Source organism: Pan paniscus, chromosome 3 (genome assembly GCF_029289425.2).
Source record: "Pan paniscus chromosome 3, NHGRI_mPanPan1-v2.0_pri, whole genome shotgun sequence".
Classification (NCBI taxonomy): Eukaryota; Metazoa; Chordata; class Mammalia; order Primates; family Hominidae; genus Pan; species Pan paniscus.
Genome location: NC_073252.2, coordinates 39,460,787 through 39,477,413, shown reverse-complemented (window position 1 = coordinate 39,477,413; position 16,627 = coordinate 39,460,787). Strand labels below are relative to the sequence as shown.

Genomic DNA, 16,627 nt, shown 5'->3' with positions numbered 1-16,627 from the left:
TTACGAGATTGGTTTTCCTAATTATTTTTGATGTTTTTTGCTTCTGGGCTGATTCTGCTTAATAGCTGTGATTTGTATAAACAACAACTTTTCATTTCAAACTTTTTACACCATTCACATCTGTGTTGTTCAAACTTGACAATGTCCTTCAGAACTACCTTTATCTCTTTTTCTGTCTCCAAATCCAGAAAAACGTCACAGATATATCTAGTCAACAATTTTATTTTAAAGTTTTTCAAAATACAAAAGTTAGCAAAAAGCTGAATATTTACAATTATGTCATAGGTTACTATAAACAGTGCAGAGGATAGAGTGTGTAAGACTTTGAAGAGGAAATATACAAAGTACAATAAACAGCAAGGTTACATGTCATCGTTTTGCCACCGTACAGAAGCGGAAAGTGCCGACCTGGAGAGGTCACCGTTGTTTCATTTCTCTGTATCCAGAAAGGACCGTCTCTTAAATCCACCAGGGGAGGAAACAGCCTTCTGTGGAAAATGCTGTCTTCTCAGGAGCATTGTATCTAGAAAGGACAAACAGAACACATGCCTCTAGAAGGGTTTCAAGTAATGGCTGGCATTTAGTAATAAAGCCAAACATACTAAAAAGAATTTTTTTTGCCTGTTTCTAGAATGTGGAACAGGAAACATTCAAGTTAGAAATCTCCAGACTGTAATCCGCATCAAGTTTCAGTATTAGCCTTGCCAACTGACTAAAATTGTGTGGGTAAGCTCTTGAGCCTTTGTAATGAAGTAAGGATGCTGATAACAGCCATCTCACTGGGAAGAAAAAATGCAAAGTGCTCAGCAATTTGTAGAGAAAAAATTTTCCTGAAATTAAAGTTATATTTGTCTAAAAGCCAGTGAACAACAGCTTCAACCAGTATTCACTGTATAAGGATGCTTACAGTGACTTTGTGTGTGTGTGTGTGTGTGTGTCTTTTTTTTTTCCTAGGAGATGGGGTCTTGTTACATTGCCCAGGCTGGAGTACAGTGGCTGTTCATAGGCATGATTATTGTCTCCTAGAGCCCTGAGCTCCTGGGCTCAAGTGATCCTCACGCCTCAGCCTCCTGAGTAGCTGCGACTATGGCCACAGGTTCTGCGCCTGGCTATAGTGACGTTTCTGAAGGATAGTGCATAATCATAACTCAATGAAGACATATCTGCAAGGAGCTATGATGTACCATGGTCTGGTTACTTGAAGTTTTCTATAAAGCATAATCTAATGCCGTGATTGATAGTGTTTGGAGAGATTCTGTGGATGTTTTTTAAAAATACAAGGTTCCACTTGCAGTTTAATTTACCCATAGATAACAGTTATAAACTTGGGACAAAATCTGAAATTTTTTTTTTTTTTTTTTTTTTTTTTAGAAAGCCAGGAATGGTGGCTCACAGCTGTAATCCCAACACTTTGGGAGGCTGAGGTGGGAGGATCACTTGAGTCCAGGAGTTCAAGACCAGCCTGGGCAACATAGTGAGACCCCATGTCTAAAAAAAAGAAAAAAAAAAGCTGGGTATGGTGGCACATGCCTGTAGTCGTAGCTACTTGCAAGGCTGAGGCAGGAAGATCATTTGAGCCCAGGAGTTTGAGGCTGCAGTGAACGATGATTGTGGCACTGCACCCCAGCCCAGGCAGCAGAGTGAGATCCTGTCTCAAAAAAAAAAAAAAAAAAAAAATTTTTTTACTTACTTAGAAGAAAGGTCAGTGAACTAGAATATAGATCAAAACTAATTATCCAGTATGAACAGAAAAAAAAGATGACAGAGGAAAGAACTTTAATGACCTTTGGACATCAAGTAGTCAAACACAGATATTACTGGAGTTCCAGAATGAGAAGACAGGGATAGAAAAAGTGATTGAAGAAATAATGTCTCAAAATGTCCCAATTGAGGGAAAAATATAAACATACAGATTCGAGAATTCTAGAAAATCCCAAGTTAAAAAAATGTAAAAACCACACCCAGGCAAGTATAGTCAAAATTCTGGAAACCAAAAATAGAGAATTCCTTGAATGTAGCCAGAAAGAAACCAGTAAATACAGAGGAACAATGAAGTTTGATACTGGAGACAATCGTGAAAGTGCTTTAAGAAAACCTCAGAATTCCATATCAAGCGAAAATATCCTCAAAAATGAAGGAAAATAAAGACAGAAGTCACCAGCAAACCTGCACATGTAAGAAATGTCAAAGGAAGTACTTCAGGCTGAAAGGAAATAATACCATATGGAAACTTGGATTCAGGCAAGAATAACATGGAAATTATAAATGCGGGTAAATGTAAAGCTACATTGTATTTTTTTCTTTATAATTTCCTTTAAAAAGACACAACTAAAGAAAAATTGTATCACTGTATTACAGGATTTATAATGTGTACATATGTATATTTGTGTGTGTGTGTATATATAATAGGATATTAATCAAGTACAAAATTTTGTAAAAACATAGGTAAAAAGTCAATAGAAGAATCAAATGAAATACGAAAAAATATTTAGTCAAATAGAAGGCAAGACAAGAGGAACTGAACAAAAAGTGGATAGGGCAAATAAAAAACAAGTAACAAAATTGTAGACCTAAATTCAGCCTGATAATAACACTTGAAAAAAAAATCACAACAGAGGAAAATTGTAGACCAGTATCCCCCATGAACACAGACACAATATTCTCAATATTAGCAAAATAATCCAGCAATAGGATAATACATCATGATCAAGTGAGTTTATCTCCAGAGTAAAAGTTGGCTTTAACATTGAAAATCAATATACCTTACCATATAAATGGATTAAAGAGAAAAAACCATATCATCTCAATTGATAGAGAAAAAGCATTTGACAAAATTTGTCACATAGTAAACTAGAAGGAAACTTCCACAATTTGTTAGGAGACCTCTCTGAAAAATCTTACATCACAATAGTGAAATACTAAATGCCTTCTTCCAACACTGAGAACAAGACAAGGATGTTGACTCTACTATTATACAACATTGCAGAGGAGGTCCTAGCCAGTGTGTATGAGAAGAAAAATAAAAGTTATAAAGATTGGAAAGATAAGTAAATTTTTTGTCTATTTGTAGATGACTGTTTACGCAGAAAATCTTAAGGATTCTACAGTACAACTACTAGACATAGGTCAATTTAGAAAGGTTATAGGATGCAAGGTCAATATATAAAAATTGCACTTTCCTATGTAATCAATTAGAAAATGAAAAACTAAATTTCATTGAGTATTAAAATCTCCCCAAATTATTTAGAAATAAATTTAACAAAAGACACGAAAGACTTCTTTATTCAAAACTGCAAAATAGGCCAGGCACGGTGGCTCACACCTGTAATCCCAGCACTTTGGGAGGCCGAGGCGGGTGGATCACCTGAGGTCAGGAGTTCAAGACCAGCCTGGCCAACATGGTGAAACCCCATCTCTAATAAAAATACAAAAATTAGCTGGATGTGGTGGCGGGCGCCTGTAATCTCAGCTTCTTGGGGGGCTGAGGCAGGAGAATCACTTGAACCCGGGAGGCAGAGGTTGCAGCGAGCTGAGATTGCATCATTGCACTCTGGCCTGGGCAACAAGAGTGAAACTCCATCTCAAAAACAAAAAACCCTGCAAAACAGTGATGAGGAATTGAAAAAGATCTAAATAAATGTAGAGATATACCATATTCATAGATTGGCAGACTGCTGTTAAAGATGTCAGTTCTCAAAATGATCTACAGAATCAATGTAACTGTTGTGATAGTCAGAATTCTAGGATGGTCCCTAAATTTCCCACACCAGTGATACTTATCCTGTGTAATACCTTCCTCCTGAGTGTGGGCAGGGCTTGTGATATGATGTGATAATAACCATATTAGATTTAATTATATGATAGAGATGAAGGAATTTTGCAGATGTAGTTAAGGTCCCAATCAATGGACTCTGAATCAAAAGAGAGTTTGTTGTGGGCTTCATCAGGTGAGCCCTTTATAATAGGGTCCAGACTTTACCTGAAGGGAGAGATTGTAAATATGAGAGATGCTCTTACACTGGACTTGAAGCAGTTTCGTGTTGTGGGGAGGGTCACGTGTCAGGAAACTGCCTGTAGAAGCTAAGGGCTTCAGTCCTCTGACCATAAAGATCAGAATCCTCCCCCCGCCAAAGAAAACAAAACCTAACAAATAGACTAGAAAAAGACTTCGGATAAGATTTCAGCTGCAGTCAACACGATGATTATAGCCTTGAGAGACCCTGAGAAGACCCAGCTAAGCCATACCTAGACTCCTGACCCATAACCATAGAAATTGTGAGATAATAAATGTGTGTTGTTTTAAGATGCTAAATGTGTGATAATTTGTTATACAGCAACAAAATTAATACAAGCCCCAATCATAATTTGAGCAGGTTTCTAAAACAGAATTTGAGAAACTGATTCTAAAATTGTCTACAAAGATAAAAAGAATAACAGCCAAAACAATCTTGGAAAAAAAATAACAAATTGGAGGATCCACAATACCTGACTTTAAGAGATTCTATAAAGCCACAGTAATGAAGATAGTGTAGTATTAAAATAAGGGAAAAACACGTCAACGGCAAAGAAGAGAGGGTCCAGAAATAGGCCCACATTTTATATCCATTTGAGGGGAAGAAAACCCAACCCTTCCTCACACTGGAAACAAAAATTATTTCAAGATAAATTGCAGATCTAGAGCTTCTAGAAGAAAACAGAAAAATATGTTCCTGACTTGTTAGTAGGCTCTCTCTCTCTCTCTCTATATATATATATATACACACACACACACATATCTATTTAGGACAAGGCAATAACCAAAAAATTTAAAATTTAATAAATTATAATTCATCAAAATCAAAACCTCATCAAAAGATACCATTCAGAAAAAGAAATGGGAAGCCACAGAGTGTGATATTTGCAAAATATATCTGACAAAGAACTTGTATCTAGAATACATACATAAAAAACTTACAACTCAAATAGACAATCCAGTGTCAATGAGGAAAATTTGTCTTTTCAGCAAATTCTGCCAGGTCAGCTGGATATCTACACGCAAAAGAAGGAAGCTGCATCCCTATCTCACACCAGACACAAAAATTAAGTGGATCAAAGACCTAAATATAAGAGTAATGACTATAAAACTCCTAGAAGGAAACAGGTGTAAATCTTCATGACCTTGTAGTAGGCACTGTTTTTATTTAGAGATGGGATCTTGCTATGTTGCCCAGGCTGGTCTTGAACTCCTGGACTCAAGCAATCCTGCCTCAGCCTCCTGAGTAGCTGGGATAACAGCTGCATGCCACTGTGTCTACTTTACACAATGGTTGATTGGTTGGTTGGTTTTTTGAGCCTGTTGCCCAGGCTGGAGTACAGTGGCTTGATCACAGCTCACTTCAGCCTCAGCCTCCCAGACTCAAGTGATCCTCCTGCCTCAGCCTCCCAAGCAGCGGGGACTACAGGTGTATGCCACCATACCTGGCTAATTATTTTTTTGTAGGGACACGGTCTTACTATGTTGCCCAGGCTGGTCTCAAACTTCTGAGCTCAAGTGATCCTACCACTTTGGCCTCCCAAAGCACTGGGATTATAAGCATGCGCCATTGTGCCCAGCCTGGCAATGGTTTTTGATACAATATCAAAAGAATAAGCAACCAAAGGGGGTGAAAATCAAACTGATAAATTGGACTTCATCAAAATAAAATACTTGTGCATCAAAGATGCTATCAAGGCTGAGCATGGTGGCTCATGCCTGTAGTCTCAGCACTTTGGGAGGCCAAGGTAGGAGGATTGTTTGAGCCCAGGAGTTCGAGACCAATCTGCGCAATGTGGCGAGACCCTGCCTCTATCAAAAAAAACAAAAAAATAAAACAAAACAAAAAAAACAAGAAAAGGGAAAAAACCCCACAAAAAAATACTTCCAAATCATATACATGATACAGAACTTGTATCTAGAACATATAAAGAACTCTTAGAACTGAACAATAAAAAGACAAACACCCGGCTGGGTGTGGCGGCTCATGCCTGTAATCCCAGCACTTCGGGAGGCTGAGGCCGGCGAATCACATGAAGTCAGGAGTTCGAAACCAGCCTGGCCAACATGGTGAAACCCCGTCTCTACTAAAAATACAAAAGTTAGCCAAGCGTGGTGGCACACGCCTGTAGTCCTAGCTACTCAGGGAGCCTGAGGCACGAGAATCACTAGAATCTGGGAGGCAGAGGTTGCAGTGAGCCGAGATCATGCCACTGTACTCTAGCCTGGGCAATAGAGCAAGACTGTCTCAAAAAAAAAAAAAAAAAAAAAAAAAGTAAGGCAGACAGCAGCTGTTGGCAGGGATGTGGAATGGAGAGACGAACGCTTGTGTGCTGATGGTGGGAATGTAAGAGGGTGCAGCTTCTGTGGAAAACATTTTGGAGTGGCCAGGGAAGGGCAAGAAGGCCAGTGGGGCTGCAACATGGTGAGTAATCAGACCTGAGGCAGGAGGAGGAGGCTGGGCCTGTTCATGGACAGACTTGGAGGCTCTTTGTTTTTGCAGGTGCAATAAAAAGCCAAGAGAACCACGAACCAGATATACTGGAGATAGCCTGAGAGCCCTTGCTCATGGGCTGAGGGTGAGAGGTATCTAGATAATATGTAGGTTTCTGTCCTGTCCAACTGGTTTGCTGGAGCTGCCGCTTCCGGAGGAAGGGAAAACAGAGAGAGGTTGTGGGGGGACATCTCGACTCCTGTCCAACCAGGCTAAGTGTGAGGTGCTGTGTCAGAGATGAATTACTTTCACTTTTCCCTTTGGTAAAAGAATATCCTGAGTTTTGGCAGGGCTTTTGGCTTCTCAATTAAAGACTACATTTCCCTGCCTTCCTCTGCAGTATGTGTGGCCACGAGTAAGTGCTTCCAATGGAATGAAGTAGAAGGAATATGTGTAGCTTCCACGTGACAAAAATGGGACTTGGAAAGAAAAAGAAATGGAGATTATTTCCAAATCTCTGGAAGCCAACATTTTTACAATATATTCTCCTGAATTGTATCACAGACCCTAAAAAAATACTTTTATTAGCTGGCTCTAGTTTTAATGGAGTGATTAAAAAGACCCCTGTGAGATTTGACAAAATCTGGTCTAGTCAGAATCATACTGCTTGGCTAAACAACCTTTGTCATTATGGAGATGATAAGACCTGCATTTTAGCATTAAAAAAAATACATCAAAAGGTGGTTGTCAGGTTGTTCAAATCTGGCAAGTTCCATGTTGCACTAAAAGGAGTTGATACTGATACACAGTAAAAAGCTGCATGCACGCTGTGGACCCTTGCGCCCAGAAGGTGCGTGGGCGCTCTGCCACTCACCTGCACGTGCCACTCACAGTTCCTCCTCCGTTCGCAGGTACTGGGTACAGTCTGAAATCTTTTTCAGCTGAGCAGCGTTTAATCTTTCTGAACACATAGGACATGTGCTTTCAGTGTTTAGCATGCTGTTTAGGGGAGGGAAAGGCAGAGTAAATTAAATATATAACATTCCTTTAGCTTGGGTTACTCTAATGAGAAAGACAACTACTTTCTGTCTACACCTCTTAACACATGTCCACCATGCAATTTGAGAATCAGAACTATTCAGTCTCATGCAAGATCCTCTTTAAAGATAATATTCTCAAAGGTCATAGGAGGTTCTTCCCAGAAGACAATTTGAGTCTTTAGAGATCCTTAGGAACACAAATAGAAGAATGCTTCAGAACAAAAGAGGTAGAATAAAAGGCCTGTGTCGGGAGAAATCAGTGAGACTGAGTGACGTGATGCACACTTACATCTTCAATTCTGAGTATAGAGCAGGGAAGTCACAATGTGGACACACCGTCCAGTCATCTTTCAACATGTGTCGACCCTGGAAACAGGATGTTTAAGAGTTAAATTCATCTTTATTTTAAAAACTCCCACTGTTAGTCAATTTTTTTTTTTGACGGAATCTTGCTCAGTCACCCAGGCTGGAGTGCAGTGGCACATTCTTGGCTGTCTGCAACCTCCACCTCCTGGGTTCAAGCGATTCTTCTGCCTCAGACTCCTGAGCACCTGGGACTACAGGCGTGCGCCACCATGCTTGGCTAATTTTTGTGTTTTAAGTAGAGACAGCATTTCACCATGTTGGCCAGGCTGGTCTTGAACTCCTGACCTCAAGTGATCCGCCTGCCTCGGCCTCCCAAAGTGCTAGGATTACAGGCATGAGCCACTGCACCCTGCCAGTTATTCAATTATAATAATTGAATTCCAGTTATAAGTCAGACCTCTAAATTATAAAATCATTGCTATTTCACATGTGTGGGTAACAGAGAGACGGCATTAAAAGGATTAAAGCTAGGTTTTACTTATCAGATTCATGTTTAAAGGAATAATATTCAGTTTTGTGATATTACCTGAATTTAGTTTTCTTTAAAATAAAGCTTAAATTAATCCAGTGAATTATAAATAACCTGATATGTTAAAGTTCTCTGATACTAGCTCTCAATATTATAATAAAAACTACTGCTTATTAAGTGCTGCAGCCTGCCAGGATGGCACCAAGGAATTGTGTAGCTCGTCAATCTGTGGTTGATTCAGTAGGCAGGTGTTACTACAGAGGACTGAGCCCGGGACGGTCTGATCCCCGAGTCTGTGCTATTTGGTCCTGCAGTGATAGTGCCTCCACTATTATTATTTGCTTTGAATATCACCTTTAACTGTATTGACTATGAAATAAAATGCTAGATGTTGCAGGAAATTTGAGGGATAAGATTATTTTAAAAGTGAAGAAAATATTGACATACATCAAGTATTCAAATGGGTTACAAATATATATGCAAAGAAAGGGAAATTACTATAAAGGAACTCACTGTTGCAATGCAATATGGGATACTGTTTTTACATCCAGGACAGAGGAGTTCACACTCTGGGAGAAGAAATTTGCAGAATGGACATGGAGTCGTGGCCTCTTCTATCTCGGATATATCGGGTCTCCTGTGAGGAAGAATCATGTCATTTAAAAATGCCGTTTTATTCATGTACCGGGGATGGCAAAGAGAAAGCATATTTGGAAAACCAGGGACATATGACACACCTACTTCATAGTCAGACTCTGGGCTTAGAGAGATACTTACAAGCTCACACCAGCCCTTGATCCACTCCAGGGAGGAGGAAGAGTACCTAGGATTGGTTAGGTTCTAGGGTGTTACATGGGCCACCTTTGGGAACTGGAGTTCATAGCACATTCAGCGGCAGAAAGCATGGGTAGGTCTTGCGGTCTTCTCTCTTCCTGTGCTACTGGAGTGGTGAGCTTGGTATTTTCCCTCTGTCTCTCCCTTTTGTGTAACAGAAGTGGTACAAGTTATACCAGCACCATCCAATAGAACTGTCTGTGACAATGGAAATGTTCGGATTCTGTGCTATCCAATATGGTAGCCATGAGCCACATTTGAACACTTGAAATACGGGTAGTGCGAAGAACTAAGTTTAACTTTTATTCCATTTTAACTAAATTTAAATAGCCACATGTGGCTAGCAGGTACCATATTGGACCACATAGCTATAAACCATTTGTGCATGGGGAGAGAATGACTAGCATCTCCTCCCAGCCAGAGCCCCAGCTAGCGTGGTTCTATGCTGTTGGGGTAAACATGATCTTGCATTTTCTAGTTACCTTCTCCCCATCCCACTCTCCATACTAGCAGGTATTCTGGGTCAGACCGATTTGGTCTGAAGCTACTTAGACTTAAAAAAAAGGAGTATTCTATGTACTCCTATCCAGCTTAGAGCTCTCTGCCATGAGGGTAGCTCCCAAGCCCAGCTACCAGTGAAGTGTCATTTGCTTCCATTTGTCATTACCAATCCAGTCATCTCCCTGGGCTAAGGTCTGGGTGCAAGACTCAGGTAACTGGGTCTCGTCATAATGTAATGAACAGGAACCCCAAATGTCATCACTTCTGAAAAAGTGGTTGTTTAGAATTACTCCATGACTGCAACGACTTTTTTCTTTTCCAAATGCAAGGGCTACTTTTTCCTAGTTTTTCTTTAGAAAAACCTAGAAAAACCAGGCTACTGACTGCTTTCTGAAGCAAGGACGTGCCTAAGGGCTTTTGGGGCTGCACAGGATTTGGAAATGAGCTCTCTGCTGGCAGTGGGCCCTGTGAATGTGAAGTTCCTCACACTGAGAGGAACTTCCACTGAATGTTCACTATTTTCTTCATCCCTCTTTGGCAGACATAGTTCGCTGCTTCTCTCCATCTCCTGGCCAACAGAACTTTGTTTCCACTTAGCAGCCTTAAGTCCTGTGAGGCAGAGTACTGGCCACGGAGGTGAAAATTGAAGGTCCTGAGGATAGTACCTTTCTGAACAAAAAGGCGAAGATACCTTTGACTTCTCATTTCCCTACTTCTTCCTGCCTGGAACGAGGACATGATGTCTGGGGGTGTGGCAGATGTCTTGCCACCATGAGGAGGAAACCTCTATGCTATGGATGTCAAAGCTGGAAGACGGGGATCTGGTCTGGTGGCATCAAGGCACCGTGACACCAGCCCTGGACTGTGATGCCTTGTGTATGAGTCAAATAAATACTGACTTGATCAAGCTGCTGTTAGGTTTTCTGATGCTTAGAGCTGAATACAATCCTAATTGCTATGCCCATCTTTTTTTTTTTTTTTTGAGATGGGGTCTCGCTCTGTTGCCCAGGCTGGAGTGCAATGGCACGATCTCGGCTCACTGCAACCTCTGCCTCCCAGGTTCAAGCAATTCTCCTGCCCCAGCCTCCTGAGTAGCTGGGACTACAGGTGTGCACCACCACGCCCAGCCAATTTTTGTATTTTTAGCAGAGATAGGGTTTCGTCATATTGGCCAGGCTGGTCTTGAACTACTGACCTCAAGTGATTTGTCCATCTCAGCCTTCCAAAGTGTTGGGATTATAGGTGTGAGCCACTGCACCTGGCCCCCCACCGTTTTCTTATTGAGCCTGCACATTGGCAGCTACATTTTTGGAAATACCTTTGAGAAATATGATTAGATAGCAGAAATAGCCATCTCTGCCTACCTGACCATTCCCTCGATCTTCTTTTTGTATTTGGCATCTATTTTGCTGCGGTATTCAGGCCTCATCAACATAGCTGCGAAGCTGAAAGCAGAGTTCCTCAGGCCTGCCCTGTGACACTCAATCACAGTTGACGTCAGGATGGGTACAATGTCTGCAAGAGAAAAGGGGAGAGCAGCAACAGCACAGTGTCTCCTGTCCTCAGTGATACAGGTGGGACTCCACCCTGGTTCTGTAGGAAAACAGGGTCATGGTCTCTGAACTTTGCTTTTTCTGCAAAGAACCAGATATGATCTGTTTAATGAGGAAAGTACGTAGCTGTGGGGTCAGGCTAACTGCCCATCAAGTGCTTTTCCTTTGATGACACCATGTTCTGCCTTGTAACACTAGGACCTGCACCCCTTGAGGCAACACTTCCGTGAGTTTCCTTTCACGCCTCTTAGATATATTTTTCGCATCTGACAGGACTGCTGATAAAAGCATTAGGGGGATTAATGACTTTATACACTAATCTCTCTGCAGGCATCAAATTCTTTCTTCAGGACAGACACCCAGAATTACTGGCTCAAAAACAGGACCTTTTAAAAAATACTCTTACACAAATTGCCAAACTGCTTTCTGCAAAGGCCATACCAATTTCCATCCCCACCAGCAGTCGTGACAGTGCCTGTCCTATCCCATACCTTGCCCGCATGGTAGACTTTGATGTAACAACGAAAATACACTTAGAGAATGTGGGTTGGCCAATTATGACCCATGGACCAAATCTAGCCCTCTGACTTTTTGTATGGCCCATGAGCTAAGGATGATTTTTACATTTTTAAATGGTTGAAAAAACATCAAAAGAAAAATATTTTTGTGACATGTTAAAAGTGTATGTGGTTAACATTTGTGTCCAAACATAAAGCTCTATTGAAACACAGTCATGCCCATTCGTTTATGTATTATTCATGAGAAGATGGCAGAGTTGAGCAGTTGTGACAGAGACCATATGTCTCACGAAGTCTAAAATATTTAACATCTGGCCCTTTACAGAAAAAGTTTGCTGATCCCTGTCATATAATGTGACAGTATTTAATCACTCAAGAATGTTATCATGACATGTCTTTTGGAATAGTGAGGCCTTTTCAGAAGCAATGTCCTACCGTGCTTGCGAACACAGAGTCAGGCTATTATTAGCTGACAATGTGATCTTGGGCAAATGTTATTTCTTTTGTCCCAGTTTGTTCAGAAAAGTACTTGTGTGTGCAGGCCTGAGACTGTCATCCTTGGAAAGGCTTGAACAGCTAACCCTTGGCTCGCATCTGGAACATAGATTTGGAGACGGTTCCCACCGTTTCCAGAACTGATGAGTGGCTCACTGTGCCTAAAATCTTTGTACAAACAATGTGGTTTATGCCAAACACCTGCTCTCTGGGAGCCTGGAAAACTGGGCACATGCCACGCAGGGGGCACCTATGTGACCACACCCCAATAAAACTCCTGGCTGCTGAGTCTCTAATGAGCTTCTTGGCACTCTACGTTTCACCATGTTGTACAAGTCAGTCGTGGAGGAGTTACGGAACTTGCGTCCTGTGTGCTCCACTGGGAAGGGACTCTTGGAGGTCCGTGCCTGCACCTGCTCGCCTTTGCGTGAATCCTTCTGCTCATTTTGCCTCAGATCCTTTTGCTGTGACAAATCTCGGCTTTGGTACTACTGTGTGTTGACTCTTGTAAATCCTCCCAGTGAAGAGTCATCAAACCTGGGAGTGGTCTTGGGGCCCTGACATACCACTTCATGGAGCTGCTGTGAGAATTAAACGAGTTAGTGTATGAGGGAAGCCTGCAAAAGGTGCGCTGTGCTAGCATGCGGCGTGGGGCATGGGGCATGGGTGAGAGCGCTGGTCAGTGGTACTTACGTGATGGAAATTTGCTGATGTTGTTGGCCACCCGAATAAGCATGCGAGCCCCTTTCATGTGATCTCCATTTTTAACATGAATCTGAAACAAATGACATATTTTACTCTTCTTATAGTCGTTGATTAGCCCCAATTCATGCTTTGTTCCCCCAAATAAACAACTCCTTGATGATGGCCCAGGGTCACTGTGGGATCCTTGTAGACTTTCCTGGCTGATGCCACTAGAGATCCCTCCACTTTTTTCTCTTCAACAGCTGCTGCCTGGCCCCATGGCCTCACCTACTCTATGCTCTGCTTTTCACTTTGCCCTAGACCACTTGGTATGGGTTCAAATCCCCGGTCTATCTCTTACTGGCCATTCTTGGGGGACCAACTTCACCAAGTTCTGGTAAGACCCAAAAGCTGTGTGAGTCAGGAATCAGGTAGAAAGAGAGAGAACGATCTGCTAAAGGAAAGGCGCCGTGTCTGTGCTAAGAGGGCAATGACGGGCGGAAGGCCTGAGACTGGGCAAGGGCCAGGAGGGTCAGTGACACATCGAGGGGTGCGTTTAGGATGGGGTGAGCCTCCAGAGTCAGCAGGGGCCAGGCCATGAAGCCACTGCAGTCATCCAGGGGTGAGACAAGGAGGCCAAAAAGGTAGGGCAGTGGGGATGGAGAGAAGCAGACAGATGTGGGGTCAGGGCTGAGGATACTTGGTGAGAATGTGCGGGGTGAGTGTGGAATGATGCCAACCCTTGGGGCCAGAGAAAAAGAAAAGGACTCAAGAAGCACCCCTGTGGCTTATGGTGCTAGAAAGCTCTGTTGCAAGAGGGCCTCTTATAGGAATTCCTATTTTTGCCCCGCATCTTCCACCAATGTGTTTCTGTCCCCCCTGCACTCCTAAAGACTCCATTTTGTTAAGATTCTGTGCTTCCAGGACATTGAATGACCACTCATGTCTGCAGCTGAGAAAGACTTCTCTCCTTCAAACCCCCCTTCTTTATGGAAGAAGGATCCTCCTGCCTCTCTGAAGGGAAATGTACTCCTGGAGGTTGCAAGTTATAACTCCAGATGCATTTCCCTTAGAATCAGCATTATATACCTGTGCAGTCTCCTGTGGTAGGCATTAACCACGTATGGCTACTTAAATTTAAAAGTTAAAATCATATACAATTAAAAATGTAGTTTATCAGCTGTACTAGCTGCATTTCAAGTGCTCCATAGCCAGGTTAGTGGCTACCATATTGGGCAGTACAGTATAGAATAGTTCTATCACTGTAGAACATTCTATTGGACAGTGCTGATATAGACAATAATTAGGATGTAAATCATTCATAACATGACTGCTCTTGTGGACAGGTCAGAGAACCAATTTAGCATTAATATGGAAAGATGTACTGTGACATAAATGAATATGTGAAAAAATATGTAAGTGGGAGTCTGCCTGTATCTTTACAGAGATATGTATATATATAAATGTACACATGAATATACATGACATTTATGTAAGTTGTATTGTGTCTTTTTTTGGAGTTGAGGTCTCGCTCTGTTGCCCGGGCTGGAGTGCCATGGTGTGATTATAGCTCACTGCAGCCTCAAACTCCTGGGCTTAAGTGATCCTCCTGCCTTGTCCTCCCAAAGTACTGGGATTACACGTGTGAGCCACCATGCCCAGCCTCATTTATGTAAATTATACATACAAGTACTTGATGTTTGCAGGATCTATTTTTGTTTGTATTGATAATTACTGATTTAAAAAACAGAATATACACAACTAAACATAATCCCAATTTGGTAAAAAACATGCATTTATAGAAGTACAAAGAATATATACAACACTATTAACAATTGTTATATCTGGGTGATGGACTTAAAGGACGAATTTTTAAAAAATTCTTTTCTGGCCGGGCGCAGTGGCTCACGCCTGTAATCCCAGCACTTTGGGAGGCCGAGGCAGGTGGATTGCCTGAGGACAGGAGTTCGAGACCAGCCTGGCCAACATGGTGAAACCCCATCTCTACTAAAAATACAAAAAAATTAGCCAGGTGTGGTGGCATTTGCCTGTAATCCCAGCTACTCAGGAGGCTGAGGCAGGGGAATTGCTTGAAGCAGGGAGGTGGAGGTTGCAGTGAGCCAAGATCGGGCCACTGCACTCCAATCTGGGTGACAGAGCGAGACTCCATCTCAAAAAAAAAAAAAAAAAAAATTCTTTTCTATATTTTTAAACTTTCTTAGGGAATATGTATTATTTTTATATTTGGATGAAAACTAAACAATATTTACAAAACAGTGGAATTTTATGAAATCCACTAACAGAATAAATAAACTAACAAGTTTTGCATAAAGAAAGATGTTTTAAGTAAATCTATTTTTCTGGCACAGGTAATACATTTACATGTTTCAAAATCAAAACAATATAAGAAAGCTGAGCGTGGTGGCTCATGCCTATAATCCCAGCACTTTGGGAGGCCAAGGCAGGAGGATCACTTGAGGTCAGAAGTTTGAAATCAGCCTGGCCAACATGGTGAAACCCCGTATCTACTAAAAATACAAAAAAATTAACTGGGTGTGGTGGTGTGTGCCTGTAATCCCAGCTACTTGGAAGGCTGAGGCAGAAGAATTGCTTGAACCTGGGAGGCAGAGGTTGCAGTGAGCTGAGGTCGTGCCACTGCACTCCAGCCTGGGTAAAGAGCAAGACGTCGTCTCAAAAGCAAAACAAAACAACGCACACACTATAAGAAGATGCACATGATGAAGCCTGGTCCCCCTCATCTCCCTGTCTCCCTGTCCCCACACTGGAGTTTGCTGCTGTGCCTCCTGCCCCGTGCCTCATTCCACACAAAGCAGCGTATTGTAGATATGTTCTGTATCTTGTTTTGTTACTTAACAATACAGAGATCTAGACAATCACTCGAATCCAACGGAGAAGGGCCTGGAAAAAATCTCAATGGGGGACAAACACCTGGCAGGTTATGTCCCAAGTCACTCCATGGGCCTCACCTTTACTAGTATATAGCTGTGCAGAATCATGAGGTTGGTGGCCATCTCGGAGGGAATTTTGATCTTCTGGGATTTCAATTCTGCATACATACTGAAGAGAACATCGTGTGCATTCCGGTAGTTGCCTTGAAAAAAGGTGGTAAAACGACATTATTGCAAAGGGTGACATCTGAGGACATTCTATGGACCCCCATCTTACTAGTGGATTTTGTTAATCTTGTTATTAGTAATCTCTTAATAAGTCTTATTCAAAGCAACTCAGCAGATTTCCTATTTATCTGTCTGTCTGTCTGTCTGTCAGAGACAGGGTCTCGCTCTGTCACCAAGGCTGGAGTGCAAGGGCACAATCTCTGTTCACTGCAACCTCTGCCTCTCAAGCTCAAGTGATCCTCCCATGCCTGGGTAATTTTTGTGTTTTTTGTAGAGACAAGGTTTTCACCATGTTGCCCAGGCTGGTCTCAAACACCTTGGCTCAAGAAATCCACCCTCCTCGGCCTCCCAAAGTGCTGGGATTACAGGCATGAGCCATTGCGCCCGGCCAGATTTCCTATTTTAATTGATGTTATGAACATCTAGCCAGTTGCTCTGGTGAAAAGCGGTGGTGTCCTCCTTGATGTCTTACTCTTCCTCAGGGCACGCCCCTGGCCCTGAAGTCCACCAGGCCATGGAGTTCTGAGTATAACTCTCAGTCTCCCAATTCCAGCCTCCCTTCCCATGCCCACTGTGAATGCTTC

General features: G+C 42.1%; 1 protein-coding gene across 6 annotated transcripts in view; it reads right to left on the bottom strand.

Annotated features, from left to right (window-relative positions):
* Nucleotides 1–206: 206 nt before the first annotated feature.
* WDR19 (WD repeat domain 19) overlaps nt 207–16,627 on the bottom strand; it is a 106,046-nt gene continuing 89,625 nt past the window's right edge. For 3 of the 6 annotated variants that reach the window (XM_003832181.6, XM_034958443.3, XM_034958446.3), the window contains 7 exons: nt 15,894–16,018; nt 12,916–12,997; nt 11,021–11,171; nt 8,835–8,958; nt 7,776–7,852; nt 7,321–7,445; nt 207–523 (listed from right to left, as the gene is read on the bottom strand). In XM_003832181.6, coding sequence (XP_003832229.5) covers nt 7,334–7,445; nt 7,776–7,852; nt 8,835–8,958; nt 11,021–11,171; nt 12,916–12,997; nt 15,894–16,018 — 671 coding nt within the window. In that variant the 3' untranslated portion in view covers nt 207–523; nt 7,321–7,333. Of the gene's footprint in view, nt 524–7,320; nt 7,446–7,775; nt 7,853–8,834; nt 9,300–11,020; nt 12,804–12,915; nt 12,998–15,893; nt 16,019–16,627 lie in introns of those variants that run through there. The other 3 variants (XM_063603513.1, XM_063603514.1, XR_004671025.3) reach the window with 2 other exon arrangements.